The sequence below is a fragment of the Sinocyclocheilus rhinocerous genome, unplaced genomic scaffold (genome assembly GCF_001515625.1).
Source record: "Sinocyclocheilus rhinocerous isolate Xijiao unplaced genomic scaffold, SAMN03320098_v1.1 scaffold395, whole genome shotgun sequence".
In the NCBI taxonomy this organism is placed as follows: Eukaryota; Metazoa; Chordata; class Actinopteri; order Cypriniformes; family Cyprinidae; genus Sinocyclocheilus; species Sinocyclocheilus rhinocerous.
Window position 1 is genome coordinate 3,378,071 of NW_015660890.1, and position 23,868 is coordinate 3,401,938.

At 36.4% G+C, this 23,868-nt stretch overlaps 3 protein-coding genes across 4 annotated transcripts in view; 2 read left to right on the forward strand and 1 right to left on the reverse strand.

Annotated features, from left to right (window-relative positions):
* Positions 1-9,648, forward strand: part of LOC107726012 (solute carrier family 13 member 4) — an 18,129-nt gene extending 8,481 nt beyond the window's left edge. The window contains 14 exon segments of the mRNA XM_074560126.1: positions 477-613; positions 694-869; positions 955-1,015; positions 1,091-1,121; positions 1,931-2,005; positions 2,092-2,279; positions 3,945-4,064; positions 4,140-4,241; positions 4,338-4,439; positions 5,464-5,570; positions 5,731-5,861; positions 7,328-7,409; positions 7,411-7,556; positions 9,075-9,648. Of these exon segments, the coding sequence (XP_074416227.1) occupies positions 477-613; positions 694-869; positions 955-1,015; positions 1,091-1,121; positions 1,931-2,005; positions 2,092-2,279; positions 3,945-4,064; positions 4,140-4,241; positions 4,338-4,439; positions 5,464-5,570; positions 5,731-5,861; positions 7,328-7,409; positions 7,411-7,556; positions 9,075-9,212 (1,596 nt within the window). The 3' untranslated portion in view covers positions 9,213-9,648.
* Positions 9,649-9,782: 134 nt separating this feature from the next.
* Positions 9,783-19,255, reverse strand: coa6 (cytochrome c oxidase assembly factor 6). Of its 2 annotated transcripts, none has more exons than XM_016535464.1 (3): positions 19,248-19,255; positions 10,869-11,033; positions 9,783-10,044 (listed from the first exon to the last, which is right to left on the reverse strand). In XM_016535464.1, the coding sequence occupies exons 2-3, from the start codon at positions 11,010-11,012 to the stop codon at positions 9,949-9,951; spliced, it is 240 nt and encodes a 79-aa protein (XP_016390950.1). In that variant the 5' UTR covers positions 11,013-11,033; positions 19,248-19,255; the 3' UTR covers positions 9,783-9,948. The 2 variants fall into 2 exon arrangements, with proteins under 2 accessions (XP_016390950.1, XP_016390949.1); XM_016535463.1 differs by lacking the exon at positions 19,248-19,255 and adding an exon at positions 11,204-11,362 and having other exon boundaries at positions 9,785-10,044; positions 10,869-11,027.
* The window catches only part of LOC107725913 (receptor-type tyrosine-protein phosphatase zeta-like), a 61,719-nt gene continuing 54,978 nt past the window's right edge, over positions 17,128-23,868 (forward strand). Inside the window, exon 1 of the mRNA XM_016535328.1 lies at positions 17,128-17,373. Coding sequence (XP_016390814.1) covers positions 17,310-17,373 — 64 coding nt within the window. The 5' untranslated portion in view covers positions 17,128-17,309. The remainder of the gene's footprint in view (positions 17,374-23,868) is intronic.

Sequence of the window (23,868 nt, forward strand, 5' to 3'; positions counted from 1 at the left end):
TAATGTCCGTCCTGTGCACTGAACTCTCTCTCCTCCACATCATGAGTAGACACGCCCCTTACTGCTGATTGGCTACAAGTTTGTTTTGCTATTCGGCCCGAATCAGTTTTCTAAAGCGTTTTTGAAAAATTGCTTACCCCACCTTTAAAGGTTACAAAAAATGTTTTTACAACATTCTACTAACTTTATTTTTGCTCAAAATATAACATTATCTGAATGTTTCTAAACATTCTTAGAACGTTCCAATGTCCAGATTTGATTAGAATGTTTTTTTAAATGATACAAATATGTTTCTTAGAATGTTCAAATGACATCATAAGGATGATCCAAGAATGTTGATCTTAGAATGTTTTCTCTCAATGTTATAAGAACGTATCTGAAATATTATTCAAGTTATAAGAACATTTCATAAACATGACTTTAAGAACGTTTTGTCCTAGCATTTCAGAAACGTTTAGAGCCCTGTGTGTTTGCAGGTGGCCTCTGAGTATTTTAAGGACACCACGCTGCTGCTGATAGGGGTGATCTGTCTGGCCGCCTCCATTGAGAAGTGGAACCTGCATAAACGCATCGCTCTGCAGATGGTCATGATCGCCGGGGCCAAACCTGGCATGTATGTATTCAGCAGGTGTAACACACACGTACTGCTGCAGACGGCCTCTGTGAGCTGCATGTGTTCTGCTTGTGTTGTAGGCTGGTGTTGGGCTTCATGTGCTGCACAGTGTTTCTCTCCATGTGGCTGAGCAACACGTCCACCACGGCCATGGTGATGCCCATCGCTGAAGCTGTGCTGCAGCAGCTCATCTGCACCGGCATCGCCGACTCCCTCGAAGACTCGCTGACCATAGACACGCAGGACGAGGAGAGCGGTCAGTCAGAGCATCCGTCTCAGAAGCTTTGCGTGCATTATGGTTATTATTAGCTGTGTTTTTGAATTGTTTTGTTCTTTGACAGACAAAGAGGAAAACCAAGAATCGAGCAAGAATCACCTTGAGCTGCTGGACCGCAAACACAAGTAAGATACAGTCAGCTGGATTAAACTACATCTGTTAAACAAGCCTATTCATTGCAGTTTCTCTTTGTTTTGCAGTGAAAAACATCAAGTCCGTATACTGAGTGAGGTAAGACAAAATTTGATCGTTTATCAACCCTGCAAAATTATTAGAAAGAAAACAAGAAATAAAGGGGGTTTATGCTTTGCAACTGAAAAAAAAAACTTAAAAAAAAAAAAAATATATATATATATATATAAGTTTATTATAGTTTACTAAAACGAAAGCATTTAAAACAATTTTGTTACATTAAATAAAATAATTGTTAACTGAAATAAAATAAAATATAAATAACTTAATTGCCAAAGCAACTTCTCATTTTCATTAAGTTTAACTTGATGTACTAAAATAATTCAAATTAAATAAAAATGATATTGACATATTTAAAGAAAAAATGACAAACATTTACACAATTACTAAAACTTTAACTAAAATTCACAGAAAGTAAATAGATTTATTTAAACTATTTATGTAAGTGATAGTAAGCATGCTATTTTTTTGTATTTATAATATATGTGAATGTAAACAAGGCACAGAACATATGTTTACTGTCATAAAATATAATATACTTGAGATATTTTTCTAAAAAGAGTAAATTGCATGATTCATGCAATCAGTTGTTTAATATGATCTCTTGACACTTTTAAAAGTTGGGAATGTCACTCTGAAATTTCTTTAAAAAATTTTGAAAGATTTTTAAGATGCATTGTCTGAAAACAAGTCAGACTATTTGTGATTTATTCCCAGGTAAATACATCTTCTTTTAGGAACATTTAGATTTTTATATATATATATATATAAGAGATAAAGATATGGCTTACGAACACAGTTTTTGGTAAATTAAGGCCATTTGTTTAAATGTGTTTTTCATACTCTAGGAGTTGAATGGTCTGACATTAAAGCCTGGTTTCGGTCCAGAGTTTTATAAAGAATCAAACGGATATCTGCCCGAGGTGAGACCATCAGCTAGCTGACAATAACTCAGCGCAATCTGCTGCTTACATTTCTAAAATCATTTTTCCCAATTGTTCCCAAACAGGCTCCAATCAGCATCCCTGCACCGCCAAGGAAACCCAAGATCCGGCGGGATTCGCTGTACCCCACCAATAGAGACCACATGATCTGCAAGTGCCTGTCTCTGAGCATCACGTACGCAGCCACCATCGGCGGCCTCATCACCATCACCGGCACCTCCACCAACCTCATCTTCGCTGAGCAATTCAACAAGTACGCTATCAGTCCCATAAAAGCCGCATTCAGAAAACACTGGGATTTGTTTAAGCACCTGATTCAATCCGCTCAATCTCATTTCCTGACGCTAAGCGCAGAAAAAGAACCCTTTCCTTTGTGCAACATTTCTTGGGCAAAGGTGACTGTATATTGTGACCTGGTTTTGCTGATGTAAAGATATAAATTAGAGTGAAAAGCGGGCATTTATTGGGTCAATGGGGTTTGTATTGACGCTCCTTTTATTCTTTCACATCTGATTATAGTCTTTGCTTGCTGGAAGTGCTGTTATCACTGACATATTCCAGAAATAATCAATGTAAAGCGCTAATTGGCTTAAAATGGGTCAGCGAGAAACCTTGCGCCACTTCGACCGGCTCTCAGTATCTTCTCGAGGCTTGTCTTGAACGCTGTGTAAACAGAATCTTGTCCTGTTCTTCCACACTGGAATCAGTTTGACCCCCGAACGCAGGGTGCTGGGCTGAGACTGAGCTTTCATGTGACAGAACGTGCTTTAATTATATATAAAAATGAAGTTTTTAATGACTTGTGTTTGTCGTGTAGGTGAAGTGTGAAAGGAGCTATTGATAAACCAGCTTAAACGCATTCATAACCCATTTTACTTCCATAATGTGACATATTTCAGAGCAAAACATCTTTTCTTAGTAAAAATGAAGTAGAAAAAATATAGAATGGGACTTTGTTTTATACATTGGGAATGCTGAAAACTGGTCTTTATTTGCAGGTTAAAACTACTGGTGATGTCAGCTGAAAAGAAAAGTTGTTTCAGAGGAAGAGCAAGTTTTTTTTACGAAACAATGTTTTATTTTGATATTTTTAATATTTAAATATATTTATATGTTTATTAACATTTTAATACTTTTATTTAATTCTATTTTTTAAATGTTACTTTATATTTATTTTAATATAAATATTAATATTATTTAATATTAAAATAAAAAAAATTATTAAAAAAATTATTTGGAATAATTTGAACAGAGAAAACATTCTCCACAGGACCAGGAATATGCATTAGATGTATATAGGGATAATATAATATAATATAATATAATAGAATGTAACTTGTTGCTATAACTTTTTCATAATTTGACTAAATCATGACAGCATAGAATAGAATAGAATGTAACTTGTTGCTATCACTTTTTCATAATTTGACTAAATAGAATAGAATAGAATGCAACTTGTTGCTATCACTTTTGCCTTGATCGGACTAAATTAAATAGAATAGAACAGAATAGAACATGTTGCTATCACTTTTTCATAGAATAAAATTGGTTGACATCTTTAATAATCATTTTAATTATATAAACACTGTAAAAAAAATGATTGTTGCAATCAGCTGCAATCAGTGATCCACCACTGATGTATATAGTGACATAATTATACACTTATAATATAATGCACTGACTTTTTTTTATTATATAACACTGTGACAAAAGATTGCTTCATTTAGCTATCAAAATGTAGTGCTGGAATAACTCAACTAAAATTTGATTTATCCAAATATCCAAGCTGTCATGTAATTCAACTTCACATTTCAAGTTGCCCAAAGTTCAAATTTAAAGGAAGCACAAGCACTTTTTTTTACAGCGAAGTTGTTATGTGTTTGCAGCACTAAGCTTTGCAATGAAATGTCTGTTTCAGTCGTTACCCAGAAGCGAAAGTCATCAACTTTGGCACGTGGTTCATCTTCAGTCTGCCGATCGCTCTGATCATGCTGATGCTCACCTGGATCTGGCTGCACTTTCTCTTTCTGGGATGCAAGTAAGAGAAAAATAGACACTTTGATCTTGAAATGATTTGTGATCTAGCTGAACTCAGGCTGTAATCTCCTCACAGTTTCAGAGAGACTTGCTCTCTCAGCAAGAAACGCAAAACCAGGCGAGAAATCCTGTCCGAGAAGCGCATTCATGAGGAGTACCAGAAACTCGGCCCCATCAGGTACAAGAGACTGAGCTTCTGGCTGTGCTTCAGAAACTGAGATTTTCTGTTTTCACTAAGACTTTATTTTGATGTTGTGATTTTTCTGGTGCACAGCTATCCTGAAGTCGTGACGGGCATCTTCTTCGTTCTGATGACTGTACTTTGGTTCACCAGGGAGCCGGGATTCGTCCCCGGCTGGACGTTGCTGTTTGAGAAGTACATGAACCTCTTGTGTTAACCCTTACTCAGTCAATAAATTATTTTATTTTATTTTATTCACCAGCAAAATTGCATTGGATAAAAGTGTCAGCTAAAAGTTAAAATAATTTTTAAATTTAGTTATATTTATATTGTATGTTGAATCAATTTAATTGAATTTGATTTAATTTTATTCACCAGCAAAGTTGCATTGGATAAAAGTGTCAGCTAAAAGTTAAAATCATTTTAAAATTTAGTTATATTTATAAAGTATGTTGAATCCATTTTTATTTTATTTTATTCACCAGCAAAATTGCATTGGATAAAAGTGTCAGCTAAAAGTTAAAATAATTTTTAAATTTAGTTATATTTATATTGTATGTTGAATCAATTTAATTGAATTTGATTTAATTTTATTCACCAGCAAAGTTGCATTGGATAAAAGTGTCAGCTAAAAGTTAAAATCATTTTAAAATTTAGTTATATTTATAAAGTATGTTGAATCCATTTTTATTTTATTTTATTCACCAGCAAAATTGCATTGGATAAAAGTGTCAGCTAAAAGTTAAAATAATTTTTAAATTTAGTTATATTTATATTGTATGTTGAATCAATTTAATTGAATTTGATTTAATTTTATTCACCAGCAAAGTTGCATTGGATAAAAGTGTCAGCTAAAAGTTTAAATAATTTTTTTTATTATTTATATGTATAATGTATATTGAATCCATTTCATTTTATTTTATTTTGATATTACAGATTAATATGATCCAAAGATTTTGGTTACATTCACCAGCAAAGTTAAAATTATTTTATTTTATTGTTTTATTTTATTTGTAAGATTCCAAGTTGGTTGAGAAGTTCATGAACCTCTTGTGTCAGCTCAGTCAAAAATAATGATTATTTTATTTTATTTTAGTACATGAACATGAACCTCTTGCGTTAACCCTTACTCAGTCAATAAAATTGATTTCCATTTCTAAATCCTCTAACATATACACACGTGATAAGAAAGATCGACTAAACCTCCTGTGTCCTGCAGGAAAGGCTACAGGACTGATGCCACGGTGTCTGTGCTGCTGGGATTCCTCCTCTTCCTCATCCCGGCTCGAAAGCCCTGGCCATCTGCGTTCTCCAGCGAGAGCAAAGGTCAGATCCCACGCTGCGCTACAGTACAGCCGTGCGTTCGCTCAGCAGGGTCCAGTGGACAAGCGCTTCACTGGGGTCCAGGACATGAGAGGAAAGGTGAATGTTCTCGCCCCCTGCTGGCCGACTCTGCTAACCGCTCCTCTCTCTGTTCTCTGTGCAGGTGATGATGACGATGAGGAGGAAGAGGATCCTCTGGCCCCCATGATCACGTGGAAAGACTTCCAGAGACTGATGCCGTGGGAGATTGTTATTCTGGTGGGAGGAGGATACGCACTGGCTGCTGGATGCAAGGTGAGCATTCAAATTAGGCCTATTATTAGAAACATTATGACTTTTGAAATTCCTAATTCTCACTGGCCTATTGTAATGTAAAACTAATTCTTTCCCATTATTTTAATGCAGGAAAGAATATATATATATATATTTACTTTTTTAAAGTATACATCATGGTAGTATTTGTTGTACTAAATCTACATTATACTGATTTTAATAAAAAAAATGTTTGTCCACAAGTAATGAGAATTTAGGTGAAAATGTGGTTAAATATTGTCAAAAATGCAGTGTTAATAGTCTTCCTTTAAGTCTTCCTTTATGAAATAATTTAATTTCTTATTATATTTATTTATTTGATTGTTTAATGCAATTTGATGTTTTATGTGTAATATTAATATGTGTAATGTGACCCAAACATTTCTTTGCAAGATCCACCAACAAAGTTGCATTGGATAAAGGTGTCAGCTAAAAGTTCAAATCATTTTTAATATGTGAATAAAATGTCAGCTAAGTGTCAAAAAATTAAGTAACAAGTAGTATTTCCCTTAAAATCACACCTAAAAATCCCAGTGGAAAATACTTGTTTAATAAACAGCATTTTAATAAAATGAATATATCTTGAAATTCTAAAAATATTAAATCAGAATTTTAAATCACTATTTTATTCCTTCATAAAAAATAAAATGTCTTATATGTTTTAAATGTTTATTTATTTATTTTTTGGAATTATACTTATTTTAGTTTATTTTAATATTACAATGTAACATGAATCAAAGATTTCTTTGCAAGATTCACCAACAAAGTTGCATTGAATAACAATGTCAGTTAAAAGTCAAAATCATTTTTTAATGTGATATTTATTTGATTTTATAATTTTATTTTAATATTACAGTGTAATATGACCCAAACACTCTTTGCAAAGTTATCTAACAAAGTTGCATTGGATAAATATTTTATGTTATACGTAAGATTCCAAGTAGCTTTGGATAAAAGTGTCAGTTTAGAATCAAAATATTAAAGGGTTAAGATATAAGATAGGGTTAAGATATACAAATTAAGATATTTTTGATGAATTCTGAGAGCTCTCTGACCCTCCCATAGACAGCATGTAATTACCACGATCAAGGTAGAAACGTAGCAAGGAGATCGGTAAAATAATCTATGTGACATCAGAGCTCTCAGAATTCATCAAAAACATCTTAATTTGTGTTCCGAAGATGAACGAAGGTCTTACGGGTTTGGAACGACATGAGGGTGAGTAATTAATGACAGAATCTTAATTTTTGGGTGAACTATCCCTTTAAGAAATGAGTAGCATTTCCAAAAACCAGTGGAAAATACAGAGTCTCATTTAAAAAGCAGCAATTTAATGAAGAGATATGTTTTTTGAAGAATGTTGTATTAAATCAGTAATTCTGCATCAGAACTCTTCTGTAACATCTCTGTGTTAAGTTGTGATTGAATGATGTGGCGTCTCTGGTCAGGTGTCGGGTCTGTCCATGTGGATCGGTCGGCAGCTGGAGCCGATGAGTGGTCTTCCTCCGTGGGCCGTGACACTGCTGGCCTGTCTCACAGTCCGAGACGCTGCACATCAACCCTCTGCACACACTCATCCCCGCCACCATGTGTGTGTCCTTCGGCGTCATGCTGCCGGTCGGAAACCCGCCGAACGCCATCGTGTTCAGCTACGGACACGTGCAGATCAGCGACATGGTATGACTCAACATTAGGCTGTTATATCAGCTCCGTCCCGTCTCACAGCTGTGCCAGGAACAACGCCGGGGCATCATTTGTTTTTCATAAGCAAACTGAGGGTGAAACAGGTGCCTGGTCCACTTCCAAAAGTACACCTCCTTATGATTTTAAACAGTATGTCAGACAAATAATGTGCTAGTGTTAAAGAAATGAATTGTGCTAAATCAATTAACAATTTAATATATTTTAGCACATAATTAGGACTTCAGAAAGGTAACAGGGCTAGGATGAACTAGGATTCCAGCTTTGCATATAATTTTAATATGCAAAACTACAAGATGCTCATTTGAAAGAATCATTTAATTATCAGTTGTTTATTATACAATGCCATTTTAACACAGATGACATTTTATGCTAATAAATATAACACAACTGAATAAGGAATATAAAAATACAAAAAAGTAAAATATAAAAATATATTTAAAAAAATATTCCTTGAATATAAAAAATGAATAGGAAAAAAAAAAGAAAAAAGTCAGAGAGAAACAATGAAAAGACTTTTTGACTTTTATTTATTTTATTTTATTTTTTAATTTAATTTAATTTTTTGAGTTTAAAAGGGGGAAGGTATTCAGAAGACAATTTCAGGTCTCTTAAATAAAATATTATTTTAACTAAAATCTATAAACATAATTAAAAATATTTTATTTCTGTTCTGTTTTATTATATTATATTATATTATATTAATTATATTATATTATAGAAACACAGAGGGGTGGAAAGGCCAAAAAAAGCATAATCATGATGAAAGAAAAATAAATAAATAATATCTAGATTTTTGATTGTGTTTTGAAAAATGTATTTGTTTTTATTTTATTATAATTTTTTATAATAATTAAAAAAACTATTGTACCTTAAAAACTAAATATTATATTATATTAACATTTATATTGTGGAAAAACAAAGGCCAAAAATGCCAATTAATGTTGAAAGAAATACAATAAAATAAATAAATTAGCTGGCTTTTGATGATGTGTTTTGAAAAACTTTTCATTTTAAAATGTACTAAATGTCTGCGTCAGCTAAAAGGGGAAAATATTTGATTATTAAATATTTATTTATTTTTAAGTAATATTATTTTTAACTTTATATTTTAACTAAAATCTATCATCTAAACATTATATTATATTAAAACATTTATATTGTGGAAACACATAGGCCCAAAAAAAATGCACATTCATGATGAAAGAAATTTGATTTTGGTTGATGTGTTCAAATAATGTCTGTTTTAATACATATTAAATGTCTGTATCATCTATTTATTATTACATTTATATTTAACACATACAGTATGTTTTATTTAATGATTCTTGTAAAAACCACTTACTAGGGACATATACAGTGTATTACTTTAGTCTGGGAAGCACAACAATCAGGTCATTTAAAGTATTAATTGTATAGTGACTTTTTTTTTGCCCATCACCCTGGTATACCTGCTTACTGACATGCGTTATATTGTCTCCTCGTGTTTTTCAGGTGAAGGCCGGTTTTGGAGTGAATCTGATCGGGGTTTTTGTGGTGATGTTGGCCATCATGACGTGGGGCGAGCCGCTCTTCCACCTGAGCGAGTTTCCCACCTGGGCTCTGATGCCTAACGTCACGGGCAGCTTGTAGCTGTGTTTGATCGAGGACATGGCTCATACACTGAAGGAGGCACATATACGTGATTAAGGCCTTATTTTTTATATCCGTGGAGTAAGAGGACGTCCGTCGGAGGATGCAGAACTGCTCACTGGGACTGAATGAACGGCGCGATCGCTGGAAACCATTCTATATAGCAAAGCATTAGATGTAGATTAACGTCTCTCCAAGTTTACGTGCCTACAAAACACAATCAGCGATGTTTGTGTGAAAACACCGAATGCTTTATTTTCTGACATCTAACAAATGTCGCCATGCATTTGCGTTATTTACTTCAGAGGTTTGTGCATCAGATGAAGTCGCTGCTGAAATCACGCGTAGTATCTAACATGCTCTTACCAAATGTTACATAGCTCATGTGGTCTGGTTATGGAAGATAGTTTCAAACGTTACACAAAAATCCTGGCAATCGTAAATTGAGTAAACCTCTGTGCCGCTGATCGTTGTACATACAGGAAACTAACATTTTGTTACTGTCGGCAGCGAATCGTTGTAATATGTTCTGTGATCGATTTCTTTCACCTGACATCTCTGAAAACATAATAAAACACTTTATTTTTGGGTCATTTATTTATTTTGCATTTCAAACATCACACTGAAGCTCCATACAGTACAGATGCATTGAGATAAATGATCAGACGAGACAAAAACACAATGTTTCATATAAGTTTTCACTGTCCGAGTCCAGTGTTTTCATTTCCTCCCGTGTCTATAATTTTGACGCTCCTTCAGTTGGTTCATAACCCTCGTTTTGTATTTTCTCCTTGTACTTCAAGAAGTCCCTCCGTTTGACGAAATACTTCACCTGCGAATGAATCACGACAATCAGTTCATGCAGATTCGGTGATAAATTCAACAGAATATTGCTAAAAAAACTGTATTAAATGTGCACTTGTAGTGTACTTCAAATCTTAAAAGTATATTTGTAAAACACTGTTCTTGTAGATTTTTTGTATTTAAAATGACATTTACAATGATTTCCTATTTTGTCATCCTTTAAAGAAGTACACTTGTTTGATTATAATTGTATCCACAGCCTGTTATGTGATATTACATTAAAATATATTTTAAATGTACTAAATTGCAACTTCATCATTACAAACGTGCAATTACAAATATATTTAAATGCACGAAATTAATGCATTAATGACATAAATGCATACCATATGTAATTACATCTGAAGATGTATTTAAGTCCTAATTAGGTGGGTCAAAAAAGCACAGTAATTGCATTTAAATTCTTATATATTTTCTTTAACTTAAATATTTAACATTGAAATATATCTTTTAAAGTATACTATTCCGTAATAAGCGCTCTTTCTAAAAGTATGCTAAAGTGTACTTCTTCTACATTCAGAGTGGAATATAAGTGCACTTATTAGAAAATATTGCATGCTATTTTGTAGCATGTAAATGTACAGGGAACATAAATCAAATCTTTTGGTTTCATTTTCAATAAAAGATGGTTAAATAAGCCAGTAACGAAGCTCCAAGAAATCTCAATTATGCATGACAGCTGCTGCAAATTCATTCAAATTGCAAGCAGGTGTCAAGAGATTAATATATAAAACCTTATGAATCTCAGAAGATATGTTGCTGTTTCTGCTGCACTCAGGACTATGGACTGACCCACTGGGCAGGACACTTGGCTTCAAACTCTCGCTGGTGTTTCTCGCAGGCAGATGTTTGATCCTGATGGACATCTAGACACTTCCACAGCTCGTCTCTGGCGTCCCAGCAGGCTTTGCGTCCACTGGCGTTAAGAGCGCTCATCTCTCCTCAGTCAGTCTGCAGGTTTGTCAACAACCGCAATATAAAATCATGTGTCTACATGTCAATAACACTAATAAAATGAACGTGTTTACTGATTAGCATACTGACAGACGGTAACAAATTTCTATTTGAGTACACGTTATTTAGCTGACAGTCGAGCTCTGTGAAAGAATAATATTCTAAGCGCTTACCAAAGACGGTTCATCACTTTATATACTTTCTGCAACTGTTATTAAACTACCGTAATAAGTGTTAATTAGTCATATTCTGAAGTGTAAAGAGTCCCAAGGACGCGTTCAGCATGTAAGTAATAAGGCAACTAAACATGTCGCCTTCTGATGACGCAAGCGATTGCGTAAAAGTAGTTCATTCAGTGACCGCTAGATGGGGCACTTAAACCACTTTAGTTTAATTTATTGTTGAGAAATGTTATATACATTTACATTAAAATATGGTTTTAATATAATTGTGTATTAAAACCATTAAAAATGAGTTACTTGAAATGAAGTAAACGTTAACAAGTAAAATGAAATAAAATATATATAAACTATTTTCTCATTTTAGTTTAGTTTAACTTGATGCACTAAAATAACTAAAACTAACACCGAAAAAAAAAAACTATATAGACATAAAAACTGATCTATCTATACGATTTGTTTTTACCCATGACACTAATTTGACAAAGTTTTTTGTTGTTGTTTGCTTGTTGTTTTCACAAATGTTGGCAAGGAAAAATAATATCTGGCCATTTGAAATGTGAAAATCTTTGAAAATTCAGTCTTGTTACTGATAACAACTAACTGAGATATATAAAATATAATTATTTTTTTTAATAACATTTGCGCATTGATGTCTGTAATGCTGGACCTCATTACTGGCTCCAGAGTTACTCAAGTGTCTGTTGATGCCACAATAGTTTAAACTCAAGGATGTGAGACAGAAAGTAATGGAAAACGAGATGTTTGCCACTGAATGAATAACCTTCTTCTGAGGCTTTTCAGTTTTTATGGCTTTGATTTGATCCCGTCCTTCATCAACAGTCAATACTAAGAAAGAACGTTGTTTTTGCTGCTCCATTCATAAGTTCCTCCTCGTGTTGCTGACCTCGGTGACTCATCGCAGCCATTAACAAACAGCAATTAATTGTGTGGGAATGCTGGTGAAAGTGAGACCGAGAGCAGCCATTGTTCAGCGCTGAATATCAAAGAGAAAGACTAGCACAAACATTTGAGCTCTCCGATAAACCCTCAGCCGCTTTCTTCCTCTATAATATCCAATCAACAACAGACCTTCACATCCCAGAGGATTCCATGCAGGGAAAAAGATGAAAATCTGTCGGATGAAATAATCAGACTGTAAGAGATCATGTAATGTGTTTAGAACAGTCTGTCCCGACCTGAGCAGATGAGCGACTGCTGTAATCAGTCACAACCTACCAAAAGACCCTGGTAACCACCAATACACCCTGGTAACCACATAGCAACGTCCTAGCAACCACAAAAGCGCCCTGGTAACCACCTAGTAACACCTTAGCAACCACCGATACACTGTAGTAACCACATGGCAACACCCTAGCAACCACCAAGCCATCCTGGTAACCACCTAGTAACACCTTGGTAACCAACAATACACACTGATAACCACATAGCATCACCCTAGCAACCACCAAAGCACCCTGTAAACGCTTAGTAATGCCTTGGCAACCATCAATACACCCTAATAACCACATAGCAACCACCAAGCCATCCTGGGAACCACCTAGTAACACCTTGGCAACCAACAGTACACACTGATAACCACATAGCATCACCCTAGCAACCACCAAAGCACCCTGGTAAACACCTAGTAATGCCTTAGCAACCATCAATACACCCTAATAACCACATAGCAACGCCCTAGCAACCACCAAGCCATCCTGGTAACCACCTTAGCAACCAACAATACACTATGGTAACCACGTAGCAATGCCCTAGCAACCACCAAATCATCCTGGTAACCACCCTTTTTATACCTTAGCAAACACTAATGCACTCTAGTAACTGCATAGCAACCACAAAGCACCATAGTAACCGAATGTCAAATACCAAGCATCCTGGTAACCACCTACAGTAGTAATGCCTTAGCAACCACCAATACATTCTAGTAACCACTTAGCAACCACATAGCACTGGTAACCACCCTGGTAACTACCTAGTGATGCTTTCACAACCACCAGTGTACACAAGTAACCACATGGCAACCACAAATAACTATAACTCCATACACCCTAATAACTCCATAGCAATGCCCTAGCAACCAAAGCATTCTGGTAACCAGCTTGTAATGCCTTAGCAACCATCAAATCACCCTAGTAATTGCATAGGAAACACAAAGCACCCTAGTAACCACCTAGCAACCACCAAGGCATCCTAGTAGCCGCCTACTAATAGGTGGAGTACAGTAGAGTGGTAGATCTTCCAGCCTGAGCAGCCTGAGTGACTGTTGTGCTCCACTTGTTTACTTTGAAGCGCTGATTCTTTCATCTGATAGTCTGTGTGTGTGATTATGGGTCAGTGTGGGGCTGTTTGTTTTGTTTTGTTTGTTTTCTCTCTCAGTTGCTAAGGAACTGAGATGTGGCATAAGTTGCAGTCACGCATCTGAGTTTCAGCACATATTAGCGATCAAAGTGATTTCAGTAATGTGCGGTGTTTTAATAGTTTAATAAGTGCGCCCTGGGGACTGGCACAGCAAATCATCAAATTAGCATCCCATAAAGACCTGAGACAGGACCCATAGGAGTGTGATAAATGACTTCAAACCACTGCAGCTCGTGAGGATCACACTTACTGTATCGAAACATTCATTAATAACAGAACAATCATTTGCACTGCTGGCATGTCAATTAGAAAATGTACATCAAAGCATGGTTGCTTATAATAAAACTTAATAAAATAAAAATAAATAATAATAAAAAAAAAAACGTATCTAATGGCAAAAAAAAAAGAAAATGCTTAAAACCGAAAATATAAAAATAAATGCTAATTCAAAATAAAGATTATGGTAATATACAAATAAGAATAATAAATAATGGTTACAATATAAAAATAATTCATTTCGTATTTTATAATATAAAACAAAAATAAATTTTATATATATAAAAAAATAAAAAATGTGTGTGTGTGTGTGTGTGTGTGTGTGTGAGAGAGAGAGACTTCTGTGTTTTGATTTTTCATCTCTCTGAAGGGGACAGAGAGAGGGACATTGGTGTGTGTTGTCAGAAGAAAAGCCCCCAGCGCTCTTCCTTTGGGCCCCTCTCTCTCTTTTAGACTCAAGGAGGCCTGATGTCACATTTCAGAGATTTATTTCAGTGCCATAGTGTGCTGTGTGAGGGATGGAGTTCGTTTCATGAATGGCTTTTATCAAACCCCAGGGATGCTCATCAACACACTGTTCCTGCAGAATAAAGCTTCACACGGCGCAGCGGTGTGTACAGAGTGCAGAAATGCTGCTATTTGTCCAGTGTTTTTTATGTTCATATGCTTGTGCATTGGATAGAAAAAGAGTATATTTCAAAGCACTGTCTTTTAGTGTTTTAGTGCTGAACATCTTTGGGTTTAGTGACTTGAACAAACTCAGGACATTAAGTAAAAGAACTTTGGCACTCCATTTTTCCTGCATTGATAATGCTACAAATGCACAAATAATGCAGCTTATTAAGGAGAAAAAATAGTAATTTTTTTTCTCCAAGCAATCGGAGTTTGATTTTTGCCTTGTGGATGATAAAACTGGTAAAAAAAAAAAAAAAACTCCCATAGACCGCACACAACACCCTAGCAACAACCGAAGCACCCTGTTATACACCTAATAATGTCTTAGCAACCACAAAAACCAGCAAAGTGCCTTAGTAACCACCTATAATACCTTAATCACTAATACACCCTAGTAACCACAAAACACCCTAACCACCTAGCAATGACCTGGCAACTACCAAAGCATCTTGGTAACCACCTAGTAATGCCTTAGCGACCACCAATACACCCTAGTAACCACCCAGCAAAGCAACCACCAAAGCACCCCGTTATCCACCTAATAATGTCTTAGCAACCATCAGCACACCCTAGTAACCACAAAGCACCCTGGTAACCACCAATAATACCTTAACAACCACTAATACATCCTAGTAACCACCCAGCAATGACCAAGCAACTACCAAAGCATCTTGGTAACCACCTAGTGATGCCTTAGCAACCACCAATACACCCTAGTAACCACAAAGCACCCTAGTAACCATCCAGCAACGACCTAGCAGCCACCAAAGTGCCCATGTAGCCACCTAGCAACAACATAGCAACATCCTAAAACGCACTGGAATTGTAGCAGCAAATTTTGCTACACAAATCTAGTTTTTAACAGTGTGCCATTGGTGGCATGTATTAAAACTGATTTTTCTGGTTGTATAATGCACAAATTGAGAAGGCTGTTGCAGATATGCAGATATTGAACCTCCAGCAGATAAATAAGCCGGGGGGATTTTCATTCTAACACCCCCTGTAGTGATCAGCATCGATTCGCAGCGCGCAGCAGGACGCCGGGAATATTGAAGCTGCAGCAGCACAGCTGGTTGTCGATACTGTTGATATCAACGGTGGACAAATCATCTGTTTGATCCAGCCAGAGAAACGCAAAGCCCCAGCCGAGCCAGAAGAAACCTGAGGTCACGTGATGACGCTAATGCTGGTAATGAGCCGCTCTTTCTCCCGTAATACAGATGCTTATCTAGAGTAACTCAATCCTCATGTGTGAAGGGAGGACCCTGTTGAGACTGTTGTTACGCCTTCAGTTGTGATGCTTCTCAGCGTAAACCGATCTGCCTCTTTTACTAAAGCAGATCACGGATTCTATATGCATCTGACAGAAACTAAAGATGCTATTAAGTCAAAGTTGTCTGGGTGTTTTGAGTCACTGGAACTATTCTGGATGTTCTGATTGGCTGACGCCATCTTCCTCGTTGCTTTTACGGCCGACGCAATCCCCAGTGCCGCTTTGCCTCGCAGTGACCCTCTGTTATTCACATAGTCTCTCTTTTGGTGCTTTTGTCCACCTCCCAGTGTATTATTGTCATCCAAAACCTCCCAATTAACAATGCCACTGCTTTTTCTGAAAAGACGAGGCTTGGATCTCTATCACGGGGTCAGTGTTTTTCTTGAGCCCTGAATGGCAGAACACTGGGGAATAAAGGATGTGTACTGTTTACCAGTCGAAAACAACGCAGCATTGTTGACATTAGTCTCGGCTCGCTCGAAATCGATCGTAATTGAAATGATTGCAAAGGTGCATCAGTGCCTGCATTTTTCAACCAGAGAGCCCAAGGGACGTGTATCTCGAGCACATCATCAACAGGTTTTGTTGAGTCTAAACCGTGCGCCGCAGACGTGTACAATGGGCTTCTCTGAATGCTGAAGGAGCTGTATCAAGCTCCCCCTTATAAAAGCCGTCCAGCAAGTGAAGTAGGTGCCCTGCATAAATTATGCAAATTTAGCAGAAAGGATAACAACAGGGAGTGCAGAAACAGTGTGCTTCTCTGAGGTTCAGTACAGGCACAAAAAGACGTGACCACATGCTTGGTCGAATATGTTTCAGAGGTGTAAATATTAAATTCAATATTTGTTAAAAGTTAAATATAAATTAAGGATGATCCCTATATTCAGCATCATTCAGTTCATTGTCCTATTGTGAAAACTATAACAACTAAATTTGCTTTCATTTCAAAATTAAGTGAGATATTGACTGAAACATGAAAATGTACAGCATAACATGAACGACCCATTGCATCTTGTTTTCCCCCTCTTTTCAAACAGTCCAACAGGTGTCAACAGGCAGCTTTCAGCATAAAATTCCCACCAAACCACTTACACTGCAATGCATGCACATACAATCCAAAAAACACACAAATTGCATGTTTTTTTTTTACATCTCACAAAGCTCTGAGCATATTGTAAAATGCGACCTTTACTTTTAATATCATGTTGCATGTCAGCACCGTTTCTTGACCGTGCACGTCCTGTTATTTGGACAGTAAACCAGTGATTAATTGGCCGCGAGACTGTGGTGTCTGTGGGCGGCGCGTGAACGCAGCGTCTCTCCTCTCGCGCGCTGTGGTCGTACAGTGAATGAAGCTCTAGCGTGGGAAAGACGAACAGGATACGCGAAGCACTGACATGGATCCACTGTAACATCACTGCAATAGCTGCTACTGCGTTCTCAACAGATCAGCGTTCCCTCCACGTTTAACTCCAGCACGTTTAAAGCTTGAAGACGATGCGTCTGATCGCAGCCAAATCACATCTGTTCATCGCGCAGCTGTGGCTCATCTGTCACACAGGTAACCAGTAAATACAGTGCTGAGTGATGCGTGTGTTTTGGGCACGAATGCATTGATGCGTAAAGTTGCGTGTATCCAAGAGCTTTATTTCCACAGGTTGTTAATGCATTTATATATTTATTATTGGTGAATGCATTATTTTTTGATGACAGTTTAGGTTATTGCGTTTAATCCCAGTCTGAAAGACAAAAAACATTGCAATAACGGTTTTGAATGTCTGTTAAGTGAACGGATCAAAGGTTCATGAATCTACTTTAGTAGAGTTTAATTAATAATTTCAAGTGTGTATATATTAGTTAATTTTATTTTTAAAAATATTTTATTTATTGATTCTTTTTTTGTTTACTTGTTTTAGGTTGTTGTATTTTATCCCAGTCCTATGAGACAACACTTTAAAATATATCAGACTTGAAGACATTAGAATGTCTTCTGTGTGAATGATGCAAAGTTTTATTAATCATTTAAGTGTATTGGTACCTTATTCATTCGAATCATTATATTTTGCTTTATGGTAATTTGAGTTACTTTTTAGGTTCTTACAAGGTTGTTGTTTTTGTAAAAAAACAACACACACAAAAAAACAGCATTACAATATCAGATTTTTTTTTTAATGTTTATAAATATATATGAAGTGTACTGGTCCATGCAGGCTGCCTAAATGTAATTTCCTTGCTGTGAAATTAGTTGAATTTCTGTTGGATGCTACACAATGTTTGGTTCAGTTTCACTCAAGGATGTTTCAGCTGTAGGACAGACTTTGGCTCTTTGCTCTCGGCGCTCGGTCATCGATATGATGCTCTTTTAATCTCTCTGTCTCTGTTCATCCTGCTGAATTAAATGTAATTTGACATGGTGGGGGAATATAAAGCCGTGTGTTTCTGACCGCATGTGTCTTGAACCATCTGCATCTCTTGCTGGCACATCAGAGGTCTCTTTTCCTCAAAGTTGATCTCAGCGCTGTCACAGTGCACCATTGTCCTGGCTATTTCAGTCTAAAATGTTGCTGATTTTATGCAGAAGCATTAGTTATTCCCTGTTCGGGAGTTCCACGGGCATCTGTGCTGTCACTTGTGTGTTTGTTTCGTAGATATATGCAGAGTGCTGGTGCATGTTACACCCTGTTGATGGACGTGATGGCAGGGGAAGCCCGTGTTTGTGCTGCTTTTGTCTCAGTGACACTCATTCACCATTAATGCCAGCAGCAGGAAGAGAGAGAGAGCGAGCTTCTGCCCACCAAACACATGATTGATCGATTCACACCAGGGTCACCCTGCCATGTATCCAAACAAAATAACCACAGCATGGGCGGCGATCGAGAAGATGCAGTTTAGTTTCTCTTGATCAAATGAGTGACGGCGAAAGATTGATTTTCACTGATTCGCCCACACAATCCAAAGGCATTTCATTTATTAGACGTTATCTGAAAGTGACAGGCATATCCAATCAGCTGTCACACTTTGTAACCTGTAATATATAATATAATATCGCATATTAGCTTTGGTTCCCATTCATTATCAGTTCAAGCAGATGATACAATTTGTGATCTGTAATAGTTTGCATGTGTTGCTGCAGCTTGTAGAGACGTAAAAATATCTGCTTTTTTGACTTAGCATCTCAGTTTCTTTATATATATATATATATATATATATATATATGTGTATGTGTACGTTATTGGAGATTTTGCATGCTTCATTATATGCCTGCATAAAAAGCTACTGTTCAGACCTTCATGCACTTTGGTTTACTGGTATTTGGCACCAGAAGACTGAACTTTTTTTTTCAAAAGTTACTTGATACCGGAGAGGGTTCAGAGAGGACTTATTTATTTAATACCTGTACAGTGCACATTTGTGCATGATTGTTCCTGTTGTAATCATCTACATCTGGGTCTCAACTGGTGGTTCATGACCCCAAAACACTAAATATATTCACATTAAATGCTAATTTAACTAATTATATAACCTTGCATAGCTAAAATTGCAAAATTAATAGGTATAATCAATGTTTAAAACACATCTCAGATCTTACAACCCAGAATACACAAATTCACTCAGATAAATATGGATTGCAGACCACGATGTGTTTTTTCATGCTGTGAATTATTGATGACAACGAGAGCATGAAGCCATTTAAATGTAGGAGAGGTTTAGAAACCAAAAATGATTAATTTTCCTTTATATTTATCATTTTGCATACTGTGGATTTCCTGAAGCCAAACCCGTTGAGAACCATTGCTCTATATAACCCTTTTCATCAATAAATAAATCCATGTTATATCTACATTAATTATTGATGATTATGGCCCATTTAAAATTCAGCAGTCGTACCCTATTTAAGCATAAAAAGACTCAGTTTGTATATTGGGGCATGAATAAGTGAGATTGCCTGGAGTGTGTTACGTTAAATCATGTCCTTCTGATTTCTGCAGTGAACTACTGTGAATTCACCCTAAACTCAAAGGGCAAGCTGTGCATCTCTTTACAGATCATTCCAATGAGTGTCACCATCGCAGACTCGTGTCTGTTGAGTACTAAACCGCTCCAGTTCATTTCCAGCGCCTGTCTGTGTCTAACGCAGCCTCAGGCAATATTGCTTGTACTGTTATGTCATCCTACAAATGGAAACTTACATAATGAGCAGAGGTGTTCTAGATATTAATGCACATTGGTTTTTATCAACCTGAAATTTTTGTGCTGAACCTGATGCCATTAGTTTAGGAAAGTGCATTTTTATAGCTTGATACAGACATGTCCACAGTATCTCATTTAAAGGAATAGTTCCCCCAAAAAGGCAAATTTCCTGAGAATTTACCCATCCTCAGGCCATCGACGATGTAGATGAGTTTTTGTTCGTCAAAACAAATTTGGAAAAATGTAGCATTACATCACTTGCTCGCCAATGGATCCAATGGAGCAGTGAATGGGTGCCGTCAGAATGAGAGTCCAAACAGCTGATAAAAACATCACAATAATCCACAAGTAACCCACACCACTCCAGTCCATCAGTTAACGTCTTGTGAAGTGAAAAGCAGTGTGTTTGCAAGAAACCAGCCCATCAATAAGGCATTTTAACTCTATAAACTGTAACTTTAGTCCATAATCCATAATAACACTTCCTCCAGTGAAAAAGTGCATCTCCTGTTGTCTCTCACATCAAAATCCAGCCACATATTTGTTTAGAGCTGTTGTGGCTTGTAAACAGTGCTTAATCTGTGCAGATTTCTCTCCTGATTCAGATGAGACAACTTTTTTTACTGGATAAAACAATATTATACATTTAAAGGAATAGTTCCCCCCAAAAGGCAAATTTCCTGAGAATTTACCCATCCTCAGGCCATCGACGATGTAGATGAGTTTTTGTTCGTCAAGACAAATTTGGAAAAATGTAGCATTACATCACTTGCTCGCCAATGGATCCAATGGAGCAGTGAATGGGTGCCGTCAGAATGAGAGTCCAAACAGCTGGTAAAAACATCACAATAATCCACAAGTAACCCACACCACTCCAGTCCATCAGTTAACGTCTTGTGAAGTGAAAAGCAGTGTGTTTGCAAGAAACCAGCCCATCAATAAGGCATTTTAACTCTATAAACTGTAACTTTAGTCCATAATCCATAATAACACTTCCTCCAGTGAAAAAGTCCATCCCCTATTGTCCTTTCACATTAAAATTCACAGACATATGTGTTTAGAGCTGTTTTGGGCTGTTTTAGCTCGTAAACATTGCTTGATCTGTGCAGATTTCTCTCCTGATTCAGATGAGACAACTTTTTTTACTGGATAAAACAATATTATAGATAGAGGACTCTTATTTTTGCTGGAAGCAGCCGTTTGAAGTAAAAAATGTCTTGATGGATTTGTTTCTTACAAACACGCAGCTTTTCTCTTCAGAAGATGTTAACTGATGGACTGGAATGGTGTGGATTATTGTGATGGGTTTTTATCAGCTGTTTGGACTCTGACGGCACCCATTCACTGCAGAGGATCCATTGGTGAGCAAGTGATATACTGCTACATTTCCCTAAAATCTGATGAAGAAATAAACTCCTCTACACCTTGGATGACCTGAGGGTGAGTCAATTTTCAGTGGATTTTCATTTATGGATGAACTATTCCTTTAACTTGGGTCAAAACAACACACAAACTGTTCATTCTGGTCTAAAACATTCCTCAGAGAAAAGCTATTCAGTGTTGGAGAAATACAATCTCCTGTAAAGAGGACCTCGTATTCAGAACAAATCCGGGCAGACACTGAGATGGCCAGCCGTCTTAATTTCATCCAATTTCCGTTGCATTTTTCCAAGTGGTCAGATTGCTTCTTAGTGTGTGTGTGATTTAGATTAAAATCATCTGGATATTTACTCCATGCTGAGTATCGTTTTCCATCGACTGAAGTTGGTGTTTGTGCATGTGGACGTCGAGTTAAAGAGCTTCTAAAATTCATTAATTGCATGCTCTTCTCATGTGAGAATATAAGACTTTATTCCCGAGATATAAATGCAGTTTTATAACCATTTATTAATGCGATTTATGGCAAAATTTCACACCTGTCACAGGCTACGTTCTTAACTTAAGCAGATTTCCTTCTTGTTATTTTCAATCCGAAATAGTGTTGAAATTCAGAGAGAAGATTTGTTTTCAAAGCCTATTTCTTGATTCTCTCTGTAAGCATCCACTGTCGTTCTATAGATTTTCTTCTGTAGTGTAAATATTTAGAGAGGAGACATGGAACCGATATCTCAAAAATGGAGCGTTTGGCTTAGAATATTTGTGTCCTATTAACAATTAACATTTACCCACCCTCAGGCCACCCAAGCTGTAGATGAGTTTGTTTCCTCATCAGAGCAGATTTGGGGAAATTTAGCATTACTGTCTCACTGAAGGAAGCATTATTATGGATTATGGACTTGTATTTTGGCTGGAAGTGATTTTTGTGATGTTTTATCAGCTGTTTGGACTCTCATTCTGACGGCACCCATTCACTGCAGAGGATCCATTGGTGAACAAGTGATATAATGCAAAATTTCTCCAAATCTGTTCTGATGAAGAAACATCAAGCAAGTGTATAGTGAGAGCCAGTTATTTTAGAATAAACCACTCACATTTTCCTCCAATTTGCATTTATGTATGCTTAACTTGAGCAGATTTTTTTCTTTTATGTTCATGAAATAGCGTTGAGTGAAGATTTGTTTAAGCCCATTTCTTAATTCTTGATTCTGAGGAGACACAGAACTGGAGAAACGGTGAAGGAGAAATCAAACCTCTTCCTCTTGACCTCAGGATGTGGAGCTGGAGCTCTAGTAAACCGCTGACAGTGTGCTGAACTCATAAAAGGCAGCGCTCTGGCTTTGGCTCGGTCCAGCGGACGGACAGTGAGGCGAGGAAGGAAAGTTTTTCCCTCTGTTAAAGCATGATGGAGTATTCGGTTGCCTTTCCGAGACTGATCTGGCCTGGTGTCCGAGGCGACAGAGGAGGCTCTGGAGGAAGTCCTGGTGGCTGAGCGCCACCGGAGGTTCTGTCTGTTGTCAAGGAGTTTCCTCTGGCATGTCCTAAAAGTGAATGGAGAGCGTCTCCTGCTCGGATGTGCTGCGACCAGCCCAGATCAAAGCACTGTGTAATATATATTGTCAGGCACAGAGCTTGTTCTCAGTCATTTGCTATTACACTCCTAAAAATAAGTTTCGGAAGTGGATTTTCACAGTGATGCCACAGAAGAACCATTTAGGGTTCCTGAATCTTTCAGCGAACAGTTCTTAAAATAATCTTTTTTTGAACATTCTAATAATTGAAAGAACCTTTTTCCGCTTCAAAGAACATTGAAAGATTCCATGGATCTTAAAGGTTCTTCATGGAACTATAGATTCTAATAAAGAACCTTTATTTTTAAGACTTTATCACTTGTGCTCAATTAGTGCACTGACAATGCACTTTAGATTTTAGACGATTTGCATGAAAAATATTAATGAAAAAGTTGCATCTTTTAAATTTGCTTGCTTTAAAGCACCTCTGTTACATCCATAGACATTCAGTTGGACGTATATGACAACGGAGTGCTCTAGGAATCACCTACTGTAAAAATGCCCTGGCAACAGTCTAGAAACCCCTAGCAACCATATAGTGAGCGCAAACGATTTCAGAATGAGCCACTTACATTTTCTTCACTTTTACATTTATTTATTTAGCAGATACAGATTTTTACAAAATGGATAAAGGCATCAAAACAAATTTTTTTTTTACAAAAATGTACAAATGTAAAAATATTATTTATTTATTTGTATTTTTACATTTGTTTGTTGGCTTGCTGAACATTTATTATAAATATAATTAATATTTGTATTATTTATTAATAAAATAATATTTATATACATAAATATAATATTTATTTATTTGTATTTTTACATTTGTTTGTTAGCTTGTTTTAATAGTTGAACATTTAGTATAAACATTATGTATATTTGTATTATTAATTATATAAATAATATTTATATACATAAAT